General features: G+C 41.3%; 1 protein-coding gene across 8 annotated transcripts in view; it reads left to right on the top strand.

Annotated features, from left to right (window-relative positions):
• The window catches only part of BAZ1A (bromodomain adjacent to zinc finger domain 1A), a 115,961-nt gene that overhangs the window by 31,775 nt on the left and 66,841 nt on the right, over positions 1–17,345 (top strand). For all 8 annotated transcript variants that reach the window (XM_073349002.2, XM_073349005.2, XM_073349004.2 and 5 more), the window contains 3 exons: positions 2,544–2,684; positions 15,731–15,832; positions 17,240–17,327. In XM_073349002.2, the coding sequence (XP_073205103.2) occupies positions 2,544–2,684; positions 15,731–15,832; positions 17,240–17,327 (331 nt within the window). The remainder of the gene's footprint in view (positions 1–2,543; positions 2,685–15,730; positions 15,833–17,239; positions 17,328–17,345) is intronic.

Below are 17,345 nucleotides of genomic sequence, written 5' to 3'. Positions count from 1 at the left end.
GCATAAGCTTTCATGGGCTAAAACCCACTTCGTCGGAAGTGGTGTACAGGCAGTTTTGTGGTACTGACCTCTTCACTATAAGACAGATGTGTGTAATAAGGGTCATTGGTTTTCTGATTACATTAAATGTGAGTACATTTTGGGGTGGGAAATAGGTGAAACACAGTTCCTAATTTCTTTTCCTTTCTTGACTGAATTTTTGGCAAGACTTGAAAAATGTACTGTCCTCTTGCTAGTAGCTAGCTAATTGAGGACTGGATGAGCATAGATAGATCCACATAGTAGTATTGAAACACAGTTATCACACTGCTAGGCTGAATCCTGCTGGTCCAATTTATCTTTGGTATTGGCTTGGATAGTAGGTTTAGGCCTTTGGGCATGTATCTGGCAAATATTGTTGGACCGTGGTCTTTGTCAAACACCCTTGTTAGAGGGAGATTACATTTCCTTTATTATATTGCAGTAATGTTAATGTGCATCTATTTAAATGATTGTGCATGTGAGATATGATGTTGGGGTTCCCTCTAAAGTGTCACTAGAAATTTCTTCTATCCACACAACAATTACAGTATGAGCAGATGTAGTGCAGACTTCCCTGAACTACTGTGCCAGTGTGCCTGAAGCCTGATTTTGAGGGACTCTCTTGGAGGTAGTGGAGTAGTTGCTGAAAGATTGTTTACAAGAATTCCAATTAATGTTAATTATAATGGTAGTTTTTGTGGTTTGGACAATTATCAACCAATTTACTTTACATAGGATACCAGCAGCTGTTGGAGGGTAGTTTCTGGCTGTTATTATCTTGTGAAGTATTTGAAACAATGATATAAAGATGAAAGTTTGTGTATCTAATTGCCAATAACCTGAGCTGACTAGTGCCTCCTTCCCTCTGGATGATCTGTTTTGAAAACATGAACTCTTCATTTCAAACAGTTTGTTTCAGGAGTTAGTATTTTGTAGCAGGGAATATTTTGGGCCTAAACCTTCTTGGAAGAAATCCCTTTTTAAAATGTATGTTTGTATCAGTGTATAGCGGATATTATTTTTCAAAAAGAGCTCACTAGCCAGTTGACCTCCTTTTGGAAATTGTTCATAAATTGATAACCATATCCTGGGACAAAGCAAGATTGACATCTTTTAGAAAGCAGGATGTGTTAGCCTACTTAGCCTTCTTCCCCCATTCAGGGTTCCGAGCTTATAAAAAGGAGGCAGGGCGGAGATAGCTCGAGTAGTTCTCTCATTCCTTCTTATTACTGAAAGTGTAGTGAGATTGGCAGCACACTTAATGGCCTCAATTTTTCTCTTGTTGTTTTCCCTCATTCTCCCCCCCCCCCTTTCATGCTTGTATATGGGGAGGAGGGGGTTAGTAAGGACTTCTTTATCATTTTTTGTTTGTTTTTCATTTCATTTAAAAAATTTTTTTTTTGTTCCTTTGGAAACATTGCCTGGTGTTTAGCCCTCTTGGACTGCTTTCTTTTCCCAGTGTTGGTTCTCTCCAGATGATTTTTCCTCATAAATATTTCCTATCTTGGATCTGTGACCCCACATGCACGTATCTAAAGGGGCTAAGAAAGCTTGGTTCAAGCCCTGTGCTTTGCAATTCTCTGATGTTCATTACCAATACTGATGCTCAGTTCCTCTAAGAAGGTAGTTATAATATGGTTTTCCTTTGGCTACCCTTGCAGTCAGTGTTCAGCTTCATTCATTGTCCACAATGGATAATTTTCATAGTGCAGACATGGCTTTAAGAGATTGAACTAAAAATGTGCACCCAGGAGTGCCAGGGAAGGGAGAAACCTAGTGGCTAAGAATTGTTTATTATATAGTTATGAAACATATTAAATGAGTGTCAATTGATTATAGATTTTGAATAACACACTTAATTTTGTTTCTTTTATAACTAGCACTCATGATAGCAAAGGAATGGATTTGCTTTGTTTGTCATTTGTATATGTGCCAGATGGAGCCTTAATATGTGTCAGGAGATAAATGGGCCATTATTAAGATTAGATACACAGTGGTCATTTTAGCCTTGTTTATTTGGGTCATCAACTATACTAGAGGATGATCTTTTCTAGTATAAATACTTTGGCAACACAAAATCCTTTCCTTTCTTCCTAGATTACTATGAAAATAAACGTAAAAGGTTTCTGTCTCATTTCTAAGTAACAAAAATAAAGTTCATTTTATTTTAAAAAGATGTTGTTAATTGTCATTTGGATAAAATAAGCACAAAAGCTCTTACTACCAGTGATTTAAAAATAAACTGAAAAAGTATATTTAAGTAAACAAAGCTCAGTCAAGTGTATATATGACTTAGAAAATTCTAATAATTTACTGGCCTATTTAGTCAAGTTGGTATATATTTAAGGAGGTGAATTAGTCACTTTTACAGATGCGGTAAGGTGTAACTCCTATGTAAAATATAACCACTGTTTCTATTCTGGGATTACAAATGTACTTTTAGAATAATTAATTCAACAAATTTAAACTTTTTGCATTATCAAAGGACCTTCATGTTTATAACTGTCCTTATTTTATTTCAGGTTGCAATGTAAGATTTTGGAAGTCATAGCTCCACATCACAATGGAGTTGCCAATGGCCACATCAACAGTACCAATGAAGACACTATCGTCATCAGTGATAGCGATGATTCAGAAACACACAACAGTTCTGCACAAAATGGGTAAATTACAAGTTTTCAAGTGAATCAAATATTTTGATTACGTTTTGGAAAATGAGGCTAAAGCAGATTTAGTGGGACTTTTCTTGAAGAGATTTGTCTCAAGCAAAGTGCAGAGGATACGGTGTCAGAATATTTAGCCAGCTGAGCAGTCTGAGTGGCTAAAGATTCACAGGTGCCTTATATATTGCGAAATAGGCAATTTAAGTGTATTTAGCCAGAGAGCATTGAAAAAAAAGAATAATTGAGGCATAAGAGGCATTAATCAATTTCAGATTACATCCTCTGTAGGAGGGTAGCGGTGTAGCACTTGGTCTGTTTTCAAAGCTTCTCTTCTCTACTTCTGCTCTGTTTACCAGACTTAAAACTAACATTGTAGAGTTTAATGTGTTTTTTGGACAAAACCTAAAAATACTTGTAAGATTGCAAACACTAATTCAGGGTTGTATTTTAAATAGGGATTTCACTTTAGAGCAAATACGAAAAAGAGAACTCTTCCAGAAGCTATATGGCCCATTATTTTACGTATTTATTTTGATATTTCTATTAGATGAACAGACTTCTGCCTCATGTAGATTTTTAATTGCCAGCTTTTTAATTGCTGACGACCCTGCCCCTGCTCCACTTCTTCCCCCAAAGCCCTGCCTCTGCTCTGGAGCTGCAGCCTGACACGGAGCCTGCCTGCCCCTCAACGAGAGGCAGGGAGGAGGCGGCCCCTGCTGAACAGGGGCTGGTGCGGGTTGATGATCTGGCACCTCCCACCCCCATGCTCGCAGTAACCAGATTTTTGGTGTCCAGTCAGTACATCTGACTGGACACTGCCAGGTCTCCTTTTTGACCTGACAACCCTATTTTCATGACGCAGCTCCTCCTGGACCCTTAATTTAGTGTGCCATATTTTTCCTGTGCTCCAGGAAAGACTCCAAATTCAGTTTTATGATTTTATATATAAGAGCAAATAGGAAGATCAAGTGGGCTGACTTAAACCGTTACTTGAACTGGTTTCTGAGACTGGGGCAAGGAAAATTACGGAGGAAAATATAAAAAGGAGATAGATTTGAGAACAAGGTTCCTCTTTACAATTATTTTGCCAGTCCACGGTGCTGCTGAGCTACAGATTTAGACCACGGTCTTATAAACTGATTGTTGTGGGCAGACCCCTATCCCTGTGTGGAGTCCCATTGACTTCAGTAGTGCTTCAGATGGATGTAGGGGTCTGTCTAAATAGATCAGCTTGCAGGATCAGGGCCATTACTTTTGAGTAGTCTGAAATGGTTATTACTACAATACAGTTTCTTCCTCATTTTCACAACCTGTTGTTACTTAGAAATATAAGTGGTACTGAATTCATAAACATTGTTCCAGAACCACGCTCAAAACTGTGACAATAAAGAACTAAAGATTTTCATGTCCCTGCATTGAAGAGACCTAGTCTTATTGTGGCTCTATGAATGGAACTTGGCTAAGCTTCTGTCTTCATGCTTTACGTTTGAAAAGAAATTGTAAATTAAAAAGATATTAATAGTTACAACAGTTTTTTGAATGGAAGAATAATTCTGTAGATACAAAGCCTTATTCCACAGTTTTCTTAGTGTATGTGTGTACATTAGTATCTTAAAAATTTGGTTATGTTTTATGTGTATTGCCATAAATGTTGTGTATTTTCTTCTAAACTTATTACAGTATTATAATGTCTATTACCGTTACACCCAAAAGGCCCAAAAGTAGGGCAAGAAAGAACTGAGATTTACTAAGGATATTTCTGTATGATGGACAAAGTCAGACGGACCAGATTGTGGCCTCAGTTATACTGGTGTTAATTTGGAGTAACTTCATATTGGCAAGTCACTTAGTTTACGTGCCTCACTTCCGCTACTTGTAAAATGAGGATAATTTACTCATCTGTGGGCATGACTACACTTGCAGATGTAGAGCGCTGTGAGTTAAACCAGCCCTTGGAGAGCGCAGTAGGGAAAGTGCTGCGGTGTGTTCACACTGTCAGCTGCAAGCGCACTGGTGTGTCCACATTTGTAGCACTTGCAAGGATAATGCCTTGAGATAGCATTATGGGCAGCTATCCCACAGAGCACCTCTTCCCATTCTGGCGCTGTGGCTTGTGGGAAGGGGGAAGAGGGGTGCGGGGCATTCTGGGTCTTGTCCCAACGCCCCGTGATGCTTCGCTTTGCATCCCAGCAATCCCTTTGCTTCCATCCACATCTGGTGCCATCTTTCAAAGTTTTTTGTACGGCGTGCTCTGTCTTCCCTTTCGGTCTGTGGGAATGGATCCCAAACTGCTGAGGAATATGCTGATGGGTCTCGCCAGCACGTCACGAATGGCAGTCGAGTTACTCCTTAAGCTGCAAACTGACGGTGAGGAGTCCGACGATGATGTCGACTCACATAACACTTACGACATGAGATTGCTTGTGGCATTCACGGACATACTCACCGCAGTGGAACACCGCTTTTGGGCCTGGGAAACAAGCACTGAGTGATGGGATCAGATCGTCATGCAAGTCTGGGATGACGAGCAGCGGCTGCAGAACTTTTGCATGAGAAAAGCCACTTTCATGGGACTGTGGGCTGAGTTTGCCGCCACCCTGCGGTGCAAGGACATGAGATTAAGAGCTGCCCTGCCGGTGGAGAAGTGGGTGGCTATTGCAGTCTGGAAGCTGGCAACTCCAGACAGCTACTGATAGGTCACTAACCAGTTTGGAGTGGGAAAGTCGACTGTTGGAATCGTGTTGATGCAAGTTTGCAGAGCCATTAATCGCATCCTGCTCAGAAGAACTGTAACTCTGTGCAAAGCCAGCCACAATGTCATGCACGTTACCCAAATGGGTTTCCCTAACTGCTGAGGGGCGATAGATGGGTTGCATATTCCAATTCTGACACCAGCCCACCTAGCCTCCGAGTACGTTAATCGGAAGGGGTATTTCTTTATGGTTCTCCAGGCGCTTGTGGATCACCGTGGGCGTTTCATTGACATTAACGCAGGCTGGTCCGGAAAGGTGCATGATGCACACATCTTTCGGAACACTGGCCTGTTCAGGAAGCTGCAAGCCGGGACTTTCTTCCCAGACCAGAAGATCACCGTAGGGGAAGTTGAAAGGCCCATTGTGATCCTTGGAGACCCTGCTTACCCTTTAATGCCGTGGCTCATGAAACCCCACACAGGGAGCCTTGAGAGCAGCAGGGAGCGGTTCAACAATAGGCTGAGCCGGTGCAGAATGACTGTGGAGTGTGCTTTTGGCTGTTTGAAGGGCTGCTCGCACAGTCTGTATGGGAAGCTGGACGTGGCCGATGACAGCATCCCCACGGTTATATCCGCGTGCTGTACCTTCCATAACATTTGTGAAGGGAAGGGTGAACGATTCACTCAGGCATGGAACTCAGAGGTTCAACACCTGGAGGCTGAATCTGAACAGCCAGAGAGCAGGGCTATTAGAGGGGCCCAGCATGGGGCTGCAAGGATTAGGGATGCCTTGAGGGAGCAATTTGAGGCAGAAAGCCACCAGTAATGCTTGGTGCCCTGCATGGGAGTGAAGTGCAGTGGTTCCAATGTTAGTAGGAATCTGTTTTTGCTACATATGATACACTGACTTGCAGTGCCTGTTGCTTTCCTGGGCTAAGGTATCTTTTACTTAATGACATAATAAAGAGTGTTTTCAAAGCCAAAAAATTCATTTATTGAAAAGAAAATGCATTTATTGAAAAGAAACACAACTGCTTGGGAAACAGAAAGGGCAAGGGGGTGGGGTGGGGAACAGTACAATCACAGATTTGCGTATGTCCTGTTATCATACTCAGCCTTCCTGTCTGGGGTGCCGTTCAATGAGTGCTGCACTTCTGGCTGGCTAAAATGCATGGTGAGGGGGTTGAGCGCAGCAGGTAAGGGTCGTAGTTTGCAGGGCTGCGTGGTGAAGCTACAGGTGGCGGTGGCAGCTGGTGGCAATAAGAACCTGGATGTTACTTCATTCAGCATGTCCTCTATGCTTCTACGTGGCCGCTTCCTTATTCTTTGGAGTCTTTCGGCCATGGATAACAAGGACGGCTGGGATCTCAAGGTTACATCTCTAAAGCCAAAATGCAACACTTAACAGAGGCAGCATTGTTCACGCCAGACAGAGCAATGATTCGGCCACACGTAAAGTAGACAAGCACAGTCTACACAATAGCAGGAATTGCCTGTCCCAAAGTGAGTGCACATAACCCACAGGAGCCCCAAAATGGTGAGTAAGCACAGGGACAAGGGGGACTGATTGTTTCACCGCCGTACTGTCCTCTGGGGTTCTGTGCCTTGGGGAGAGCCAACATCTGCAGGGGGCCCCTATGCTGAACACTGTCACCACATTTTCCACAGGAGTTTGTCCTGGAAGATATCTCACTGCTGAGGTTGACCTGGGAAGCAAGGGAGGGTCTTCTACTGCAATGGGGCTTCCACCCTGGCCCATATACAGCTTGCCTGTGTGCAGCAATGGTTCCCCCACCCCTCATGGCACAGTGGCGCGGACATGTTAGCCTTACTGGGACAAGAAGCACAGTAGCTCTGTCAAGGAACCTGCACAAGCGGATTGCACAGTTTCTGCATGAGACCTTTGAAGAGATCACTGAGGCCAATTACCGTGATGTGAGAGAGCACATCAACGCCCTATTCCGCATCTAGGCATGCATGGATCCCTAACCCTCCTCGCCCCAAGAGCCCACACTGAACAACTTCCTTCTGAAAATAAAAGCCGCTTACTGGGCACCTCCTCTGGTGTTTGTCCTTCCCCAAGAACTGTCCGAACCGTGCGACTGGCTACCTTCCTCCTGGCTTGAGAACAGCTCCTGGCTGAATGCATCTAGGGATGCTGGGCTGTCTCCCTCCTCCTTAGCACCCTCGATCCCGCTTTCCTCCTTCTCCTGCCTTGTTGATCTGTGCTCTGAAGTGTCCATTGTGGTTTTAGGAGTGGATGTGGGGGCAGCCCCAAGTATTGTGTCCAGCTCTTTGTAGAAATGGCAGGTCGTGGGGGCAGCACCGGAGCAGTGGTTTGCCTTGCGGGCTTTGTGGTAGGCATTCTGCAGCTCCTTCACTTTAATCCTGCACTGCAGTGCGTCCTAGTCATGGCCTCTTTCCATCATGTCCCTTGATATCTGCCCGAGGGTATCATAATTCCTACGGCTGAAGCGCAGCTGGGACTGGACAGCTTATTCCCCCCAAACACTGATGGGGTCTAGCACCTCACCATTGCTTCACACTGGGGATCACCTGGCACGTGGAGGCATGGTCACCTGAAAAGATTCACTGAGAGCACTCCATGCCTTGCTGAGCAAACAGGAAGGGGATTTTCAAAATTCCCAGAGAATTTAAAGGGCGGGTCTGACGGTTGGTCACCTGAGGGCAGGACAGTAGAGTTCAAAGTGGTGACCAGAGTGGCTAGAACAGGCATTGTGGGACACTTCTGGAGGCCGATCAGAGAGCATTAATAGACCAGGACGTCCACACTGGTGCTGCGGTGCAGCAAGCATTATGCTTCTCATCGAGGTGGATTACCAGGAGTGCTCCAGCCGCGGAGTCTGGGCGCTCTACTTGCCTTGCCAGTGTGGATGCATCATGAGTTAGGGCGCCCAGGGCTGCTTTAATGTGCTGTAACTTGCAAGTGTAGCCAAGCCCTGTATAAAACACTGTGAGGTCTATGGAACAAAAGTGCTTTGGAGTTACAAATTATTAGACCCCAATTTCGCAATTGACTGCATGCAGACTGGCTTCTTCATGCTCAGAGCACCCCATTGACTTTATTTAGGCTACATAGAGGTGAAGCAGTTCATCCTTGCATTGTCAGTTGCAGGTTTATTAATTATTCAGTTGATGTCAGGGTATGTAACAAGGATGCTCCTCGTGTAACTAAGCAAATAATGAAGGTAAACCTGTGGAATTTTATCTACTCTTGAATGATGTTTCTAGTGTCATGTAAGGGAGTGTCTGAATATTTAAAGAGAAGCCTTCTATCTTGAAATATGTGCACTCTCCCTGTTACAGGAGTATGAAATTCAAGGGAGGTTATCTTTAAATTTAATACAGATATGGGCTGCAATCCTGCAACTGGCTCTGTGCAGGGAGACCCATATGTTCAGCCAACCACAACAACTTCCACCCTGCAGAGCCAGCCGCAGGATTAGGGTTGATAACCTATCTTACTTGACTTTAATTTTTCTGGATTTTTTTTTTTTTTTGAGAGGGAGGAGAGAAATTTTCTCATTTTCTATATAGAAAGGCTTGTTTTGGCTTGTTATTAAACAATATTATTATTATTTATTCTTTGCAGCTGTTTTCATTGATGGCATATCTAATCAACATTGCATGATATAAACATAAAGACCAAACTATTTCTATTACTAGAAGTTTAAAAATATAAAATTAAAATATTGAGAATTAGAAGAAATCGCAAAATTGGATAACATCATTAGATCATATCTGCTATTTCAAAATATTAAAAGTTTAAAAGTATTGACCATGTCCCCAAAAGAGCCTACCTGAGTATGCAGTCTTGCCACGAGTTTGTAGGTATTGTGGTCTTGAGTCTCAAACGCTTACTTACACAAGTAGTACTTAAATTTGTGAATAGTCCCATTGAATTGAGTGGGAAGATTTTGCAGTGCTAAACTTTTAGGGATTAAATTTTGTCATGTGTGGAAAACCTTTTCACCATAATAGATTTTATGTAAAGTCTGAATGTGTCTTGGGTACTAGTGAATTGGGTACTATGCATAATTGTTCATTGTAGCCTTTCTTCCAGACCATTCATTATTGTGAAAAATAAAACCAAAAATGAGTCTTGATTGAAAATTCTCTTTAGCAGAAGAGGTTAAAGTGCTCAGTTTGTCAGGTTCTTGATTCTCAGTTACATGTGCATTGCTTCAATTGAAAAGTGAGCAGCCATAGCTGGAATAGGGAGGAAAATGTAAAAATGGTGTGACAGTTACATGTGCATTCTGACAGGTTTCAGAGTAGCAGCCGTGTTAGTCTGTATTCGCAGAAAGAAAAGGAGTACTTGTGGCACCTTAGAGACTAACAAATACGCCCCCCTGGCCGACACCCTGAGAGCGAAGGGCTACGAGGTGCAGACAGATGCCCTGATTGAAGTGAGCTGTAATTCACAAAAGCTTATGCTCAAATAAATTTGTTAGTCTCTAAGGTGCCACAAGTACTCCTTTTCTTTTTACATGTGCATTGTTTCAATTGAAAAGTGAGCAGCCATAGTTGGAATAGGGAGGAAAATGTAAAGACGGTGTAACAAACTGCAGTACTGGTAAGAAAATAGTCTTTATTTTCTGTTCCCATTAACATCATTGGGCCAGGGTTATAAAAGGTTATGCCTCATCACACGGTAGCAGTCAATGTCCACTGTCTGCTTTTACAGAAAATGTTATTACTCTTTAATTGTTAAGATTGATACATGTTGTATAAAAAAAGAAAGTTACCAGAGGTTACTCTATCACCAGAGGAATAGTTTGACTGCAGAATCTCTAACTAGTCCAAAAAGTGTGACTTCATGATATGGATCAGATTGAAATTATTTTTTTGAGTTGTTTGTCCAGCCCTAGCTCTAATTCTAGATCTGGTGGGAGCTGAGGGCCGGATTAAAAGGTCTGACGGGCTGAATGTGGCCCGCGGGCCATAGTTTGCCCACTCCTGTTCTAGATAGTTTACTCCAGAGGGAATTCTGCACCAAAAAAATTAAAAACTATGCACACGATATTTTTAAATTCTGCATATTTTGTCAAAATAACACTATATAATCATGCCAGTGTCAGTTAATTTCAAAATACCTATCAGCAGCTATGTCTGTAAAAATACAGACACAAAAATATTCCCCCAACAGTAGAGAGTTAAGGAACCCCTAGGACAACCCAGTTCCTGTTTCTCTGCCCCCTCCCCACGAGAGCCCAGCATATTACCCCCCTAGCTCAGCTGTTCTCTCCCCCCCCCATCCCAGACATTTGCACGCACTCCCTACCCCACAGAGCCCAGCTGTGGACCCCCTACCCTCACCCCAGGCCCAGCTGTGGGGCACCCCCTATCCACCAGAGTCCAGCCATGGGGCACCCCCCAGCCCAGACACCCACACCCTGTGGAGACCAGCTGCAGGTCCCCCTCAACCCAACCACTTGCATCTCTTTTCCACCATAGCCCTGCTAGAGCTGCCAGGGAGAGGCGTCCCTCCCCCAGCCCAGGCCCATTGGAGCTGCTGCGGCCAGGGAGAGACACCTCTCACCTGGCCCTGAGCTGCTGCAGCGAGGGCGGGTTGTGGGGGAGTCCTCTCTCCCCTCTGCAGCATCCGGGCAGCCTGCACTCCAAGCCCCTCATCCCCAGCCCTACCGTAGAGCCCTCACCCCCCTAATCCTCTGCCCCAGCCCTGAGCCCCCCTTGTACCCCAAACCCTTCATCCCCAGCCCCACCCTAGAGCCCACACCCCCAGCCAGAGCCCCCCTTAGCCCTCTCTCACACTCCAAACCCCTCAGCCCCACCACATGCATTTTGTTATGTGCACCAGTATGAAAGTGATGTGTCACACATCCCCTCCATATTGGTGCACATAACAAAATTCATTCCACACATGGACATAAACAATTAGAGTGAACACTGGAGCGCAGGATCCAGAAGGAGAAACAGCGTGATGCTGGGTTCCTGATGCTTGTGTGATGTTTCCTGCATGCTGCCTTCTTCTTTCAGGGCGTGCTGGGTTCTGCAGCTGCTGGGAACCCTCCAGCTCCCACCCCTTCCCTGGCTGTGTCTTCTACTTGTGAGCTGGGCTTTGCTGAGTCCAGCAACCTCTAGTTGTGGCCAGCAGTTCTGCAGCCTATTTCTTTGGGAGGAAAGGAAATTCTGTGCATAATGTTAATTTCTGCGCAAATTCTGCAGTGCACAGTGGTGCAGAATTCCTTCAGTAGTAATAGTTACCTTGGAAAGAGCTCCTAATATGCTGTTTCATCTGAACTATACACATTCAGTAAAATATCCACTATCAGAAACCTTTACAGGAGTAGCAAAGTTTCAGTGCATTCTTGGTAGCTATGATGTTAGGTATTCCTATCCCGTAAGCTTGAAAGCATTGTCAGTAGGTTACACAAGTTTAAACCTTGCTGTGCAGATGTCCATAGATAGATAATCAGACTCTGCACTGGGAGAGAAATTCATGTCTTCACCCCATAAAGTAATTTGGTGTTGTGTGGGGCATAAGGGTTTGGGATCTTGGTGTGTGGAATTCATCCCACCCTGAACCTGCTAGCAGGCCACAAGGCTGCAGTGTAGTTTGTCAATGGCTACAATTTTAGCGTATTGCCTGCATAAATGGCTGCTGCCCTTCTTTGTCTCCTATCTAACTGGGAATCTGGCCCCAACAGCCTTTATAGAATATGCTGTGAAGAGGACCTTGTATGTACTCTGGATAGGTAAGTGAATCTTATCCTACCACGTTAGCAGGAGAGGACCTTTATTTTATTTTATTTTATTTTATTTTTTGCTTTCAGCGCAATATTAGGAACCAGAAGGTCTGTTTGTTTTTTTTCCTGACTTCTACACAGATTCTTCACAGTTGTAAATTGGAGATAGTAATACATACCTCAACATGGATGTTACAAGGCTTATTTCATGTTGATAAAGTGTTCTATAAAATCAAATTATTATTATTTTGACTTCAATGGCAGAATAATACAATAACTCTCAAAGTTCAGAACTCTTCCATGTGTAACAAAGTAATAACCCCAGTCTCTGCTCTTCTTCTCTAGAGAAGATTTTGCAATACAATAAGATCTGCAAATTCTAACTAGATAGCAGATTCTTGAGCCCTTTTATAAAAATGCAGGGCTCTTCTGTTGAGTCATCCTAGAGTCAGGTGCCAAAACCCTGCTTTAGGATTTAGGGTAATTACTGCTAATTTATGCTAGCAGGTGTGCCTCATTAGCTCCAGACAGGATCTAAAGGAGGTGTTTCTTTGAACTAGAGGAAGCCTAGGACTGAGGATATTTGAGAGGAAAGCCCTAGAAACATCTATACTTGAAGAGGAAGCTAAGGCTGAGAGTTTGTTGTGTTTTTAAGTTCCTCCTAAAGCTGGACACCAGAAGGGGGTAAGTTTGAAAACTGGTTCAGGGTCTTTTTGATCTGTTGAGGACTGGATAGGGGCCTAGCCTGTTCACACTAATATATATGTTGGTGGAATAAATTTGTGAGATTGGTCTTTATTTCCTTATCTCAGTCCCCTGATATGGGTGAGGGTTACAAAAGTTTCAGAGTCATACGGGAAAAACTATTCCTTTACTCTAGCTTTCAGTTACATTGAGTGTTGGGATTGTGAACCTACTTAAAATGGATAAAGGAGTTGAGAAAACACTCTTAATGCTGCATATTCTGATTGATTTTGTTTTCTACTGGAGTGTTAGACTGAGAAGGTTCCCATTTACTTGAGCCCATCTGAATGAATGGCAGCAAACATGGTGATGTATGGTGGGGGAACTAGCCTGTTCATAATTCATATGAGGGAAGCACTCTAATACAAATTTTTGTTGTTTTAGTTTTCTTACCTTCAGATTATAGAAGATTAATCTAAGTGTGGAAGACCTGATCTCATATGAAAGTCTTCAAGATGTGACACATCCAATCTCAGCAAACTCACTCTCTCAAAAATTATCTTCATACAATCAAAAGAAAATGAAAGGGTCCTTCAGTGCTATCCTGACTAAACTATATTTAATAAATTTCAAACAATATATCAGTACAATATCAGTACTTCTTAAAATCTTGTTAAATTGGGGGTTTATTGACTTCTTAGTTAGCCATAGCAGTCTAGCTGTAAGTGATTTGGACAATTTTTTGATTACCTAAATTTTTATTTGAGAGTATGGTCTGTATGACTTTAGTAGTTTCAAACCTCCACCCTTTAACAGATATTATTCATTTTATGTATTTCCAAGAATTTGGATTAGAGTGCTAGTTCACACGTCCAACAGATATGGTGCCATGAGCAAGACTAATACCTACCTCCTTTGAGGTAGGGGTGTGTATATTTAAATCAAACAAAACTCTCCAGAAATAATCTGGATTTAAGACTTTATCAGCTGGGAAATCATTTAACCATTGTAAGCAACTCCTTCAGGAGTGGTTTTTGTTTTATAAAGAGAGAGATCCTAAGTCTGGGTAAGAGACCCTTGTTTCTTGTTTTCAGAGGACACTGGCTCCGTCTTATAGGGTTGTTTATCAGTTTGGGTTTTTTTTTGTAAAATTTGTCCAATTGTGCATCGTATCTTGTATATATGAGAATGCTGGGGCAAATTTCAGATCTGTAACCCTTATATAAGATTCCAAAAATCTCTTGCATGTGTTCTTCTAGGAATAAAAATAGTTTCAAGAATGGTAAAAGAAAAGCAAGCTACAAAGGGCAATAGAGTCCATCTTCAAGGATTTCATGAATTCTACAAGGACTGAATGGCATTACAGTGTATTGCCAAAAAGATACCAGTCCTTCCATGTAATTCATATTCCCATCCAGATCCAATATTATTTTTGATTTGTCCAGTCCTGTGCCTGCCAAAGCAGTAGCACTTTGAAATTATGGATGAAAAGCACTATTATGAGAGTTAAGTAGTATTATTTAACAATAAAACACAAGATAGTTGAAACAAAATAAAATCATAACAACTTCACACCACTTAGTTTCATTGTTGTATGTTTTTTATACACAAATAGTACCATTATCATTCTGTTTAAAGCATAGTGTCTAATTTTTAATAATCAAATAGTGTTAAAATATTGGCTTAGATGTGTTTTGGTGATGCTTAGTCTCACAAGCACAGGCGAAGGAAAGCCTCTTCATTTTGATGATGAACAGGGATCCTAGTTTTCTGTGATAAACCAAAATTCTGTCCAAAAAAATGACAACATAAAAATCTGCATTTTTCCACTATTGAAATGAAACGCTGAACTTTAGTTTCCCTAGCCACAATAGATATAGGTATGAGTTGAACACAATTTTATTGATATACAGTAGAACCCTGTTTATCCGAGCCTCCATTATCTGGCTCTCCCGGGGCTAACAGGGCTGGTCTTGGGCAGTCAGCTTCTGTGTGGCTGGGGCTCCAACTGTCAGCGCTGCTCAGGGTTGCATGCTCGAGCCCCTCCCCATCTTAAAATAAGAGATAGAAAGCTCTTTGCTGAGTCTCCTGATTCTCCCAGTATTTGATTATCCAATCTGGCCCTGGTCCCAATTAGATCAGATAAACACGGTTCCACTGTAATTTTAAAGTTTATTCAAAAATCAACCAGAAGAGGGGGAGGTTGTGCACATTGAATAAATGACACTGGTACTTTCAGTAAAATTTAGTTTAATATTTTTTTCTCTGTAAAAACAAAAATTCTGCATTTTTCCATGAGAAACTGATTTCTAGGATCCCTGATGATGAAAAATACATAAGCCTGCAGTTTCCACGGCATGCATCCGATGAAGTGAGCTGTAGCTCACGAAAGCTCATGCTCAAATAAATTGGTTAGTCTCTAAGGTGCCACAAGTACTCCTTTTCTTTTTGTCTCTACTGTACTAATTCGTCATAAGAGGTGACTGTTTCTTAGAATGTATCATGACTACCTTTTTGTCAGTCAGTTTTTCTAAAAAGTTGAAGTAATGCATTGTCTGGTGAAGCCTCTTCCTATTACAGCAGTATGGTTATTTTCCTCTCCTTTGCTTGATTTGTGTCAGTAGCTGATGGTAACAGCATGAACTTTGGAGTATGGACTTAAATTGTAAAATAATATTTGTCTTTATTAGACTATCTTGTTCTGTCTGATTTTAAAACTAAATGCAAGTACACATGTATTTGGCATTTTTATTATTTTGTTTAGAAGTTGGTGAGTTGATTGACATCAGTGGAAGTTATGGGTGCCACTGTATGTGCTAATGTACTTTCCAGAGGCTTGTTGTGTTGGTAAATATAATTACTTTTAAGATCCGTGTTCCAAAATCTGTTTAGAAATGTGATTTTGTGTTCAAAACACCTTATTTTATTTTACTTTTTAGGAAGAAAAAAGCATTAATTGATCCCTCCTTGTTCAAGTACAAAGTCCAGCCTATTAAAAAAGAACTATATGAATCTGTTACTGTAAAAGCATCTCAGATAAGGTAAAAATTACTGTTTTGTACGTAAATTAGAATTACAGTGTTGGAATTATGCACTGTATTGTCTTCACTATGAGTACTGTATATAGTTCATAGTAAGATTATGTCTGATGAAAATAACACTCGGTTTTACTATGTATTCAACACTCATTTAGAAATACCGAAGCCAAACATTCTATCTGTGCCTCACAGATCTTTTGTATTATTTCTGTAGTATTTGTATTGTAAACTGTATACATTTTAGCTATATAGACTTTGAATAGTTTGAAACTGGGGAGCTGAGTTTTTAAGCAATTGACATTTTGACAGGATATAATTGTTGCTCTTTAAAATTGTTAGAGTAAGTCTATTAAAAACCTTCAAACTGTGATAAGTTTTTAAAATCTTTCTTTTCTTTTTTAAGAGTAAATTGTGCATCAACTTCCATAGTGTGAAATCTGAGTGATTCTAGTGGTATTTGATGTATTAACACTGACTCAGTCTGGAACTAAATTATATATACTGTAATCAGTCTCGAGTAGCATGAGAAATAGGTGCAATAAGAAAGAAGAAAAAAAATACACAGGCTTGAGAATGGAAGGGATGGTCTTGTGGCTAAAACACTGGGCTGTCACTTGAAACCTGGGTTCAATTGCCAGTTGTGTCACAGACTTCTTGTGACACTGGGCAAGTCATTTAATCTTTGTCCCTGACTCAGTCTGTCTCTGTTCAGCAAGCACTTAAGCACATGTTTAGTTTTAAAGGATGGACTTAAACACATACTTTAAATGCTTTGCTGAACTAGGGCCTTTGTACCTCACTTCCCCATCTATGAAATGAGAATACTAATATTTATTTTATCTCACTGTCTCTCTTGTCTATTTAGATTGTAAATAAACCTTCAGGGAAGGTGTTTTTTCTTGTTGATGAGAGTGTACAGTGCCTACCACAATGGGGCCCCCATCTTGGTCAGGACCTCTAGATCCCATTGCAGAACAAATAACTCATATTATTGTTTTTGTTTAATATTGGGAGGAGATCTGCAGAGTCAGTGATACAGAGATGGTTTTTCGTGTGTGTACACAGTCGTATGAAATCTCTTACTCTGTGTATAGACACATGTTAAGTGATATGATTACACTGGTTTTAAAACAAAAGTCAAAGTCTGGATATATAAAATAATATTTGGGTACAATTAAACTTTTTTATGTGAATCTTGATTCTCATTAAGATTGTTGAGAACAATAGTTGTCTAAGACCATACTAAATTAAAACTTTACTAAGAAAATAACATATGATTTCTGCCTTCTGACACACTGTTTCTGTGTTCTTATCTGAAGTGTGATCTGTAAATTTACATTAGTTATGAATGTAGATTGACTTTAGTTGGTAATGTTGCTTGTTTTTTTGTTTTTGTTAAACACACCATAGCCGGAGGAAACATCTCTTTTCTCGTGATAGACTTAAACTTTTTTTGAAGCAACACTGTGAACCACATGATGGAGTCATTAGAACTAAGGTAAATAAGTGGTTAAAT

This window comes from Lepidochelys kempii, chromosome 6 (assembly GCF_965140285.1).
Source record: "Lepidochelys kempii isolate rLepKem1 chromosome 6, rLepKem1.hap1, whole genome shotgun sequence".
NCBI classification, from domain to species: Eukaryota; Metazoa; Chordata; order Testudines; family Cheloniidae; genus Lepidochelys; species Lepidochelys kempii.
Note: the sequence above shows the minus strand (reverse complement) of the source record. Positions and strands in the feature narration are given on the sequence as shown.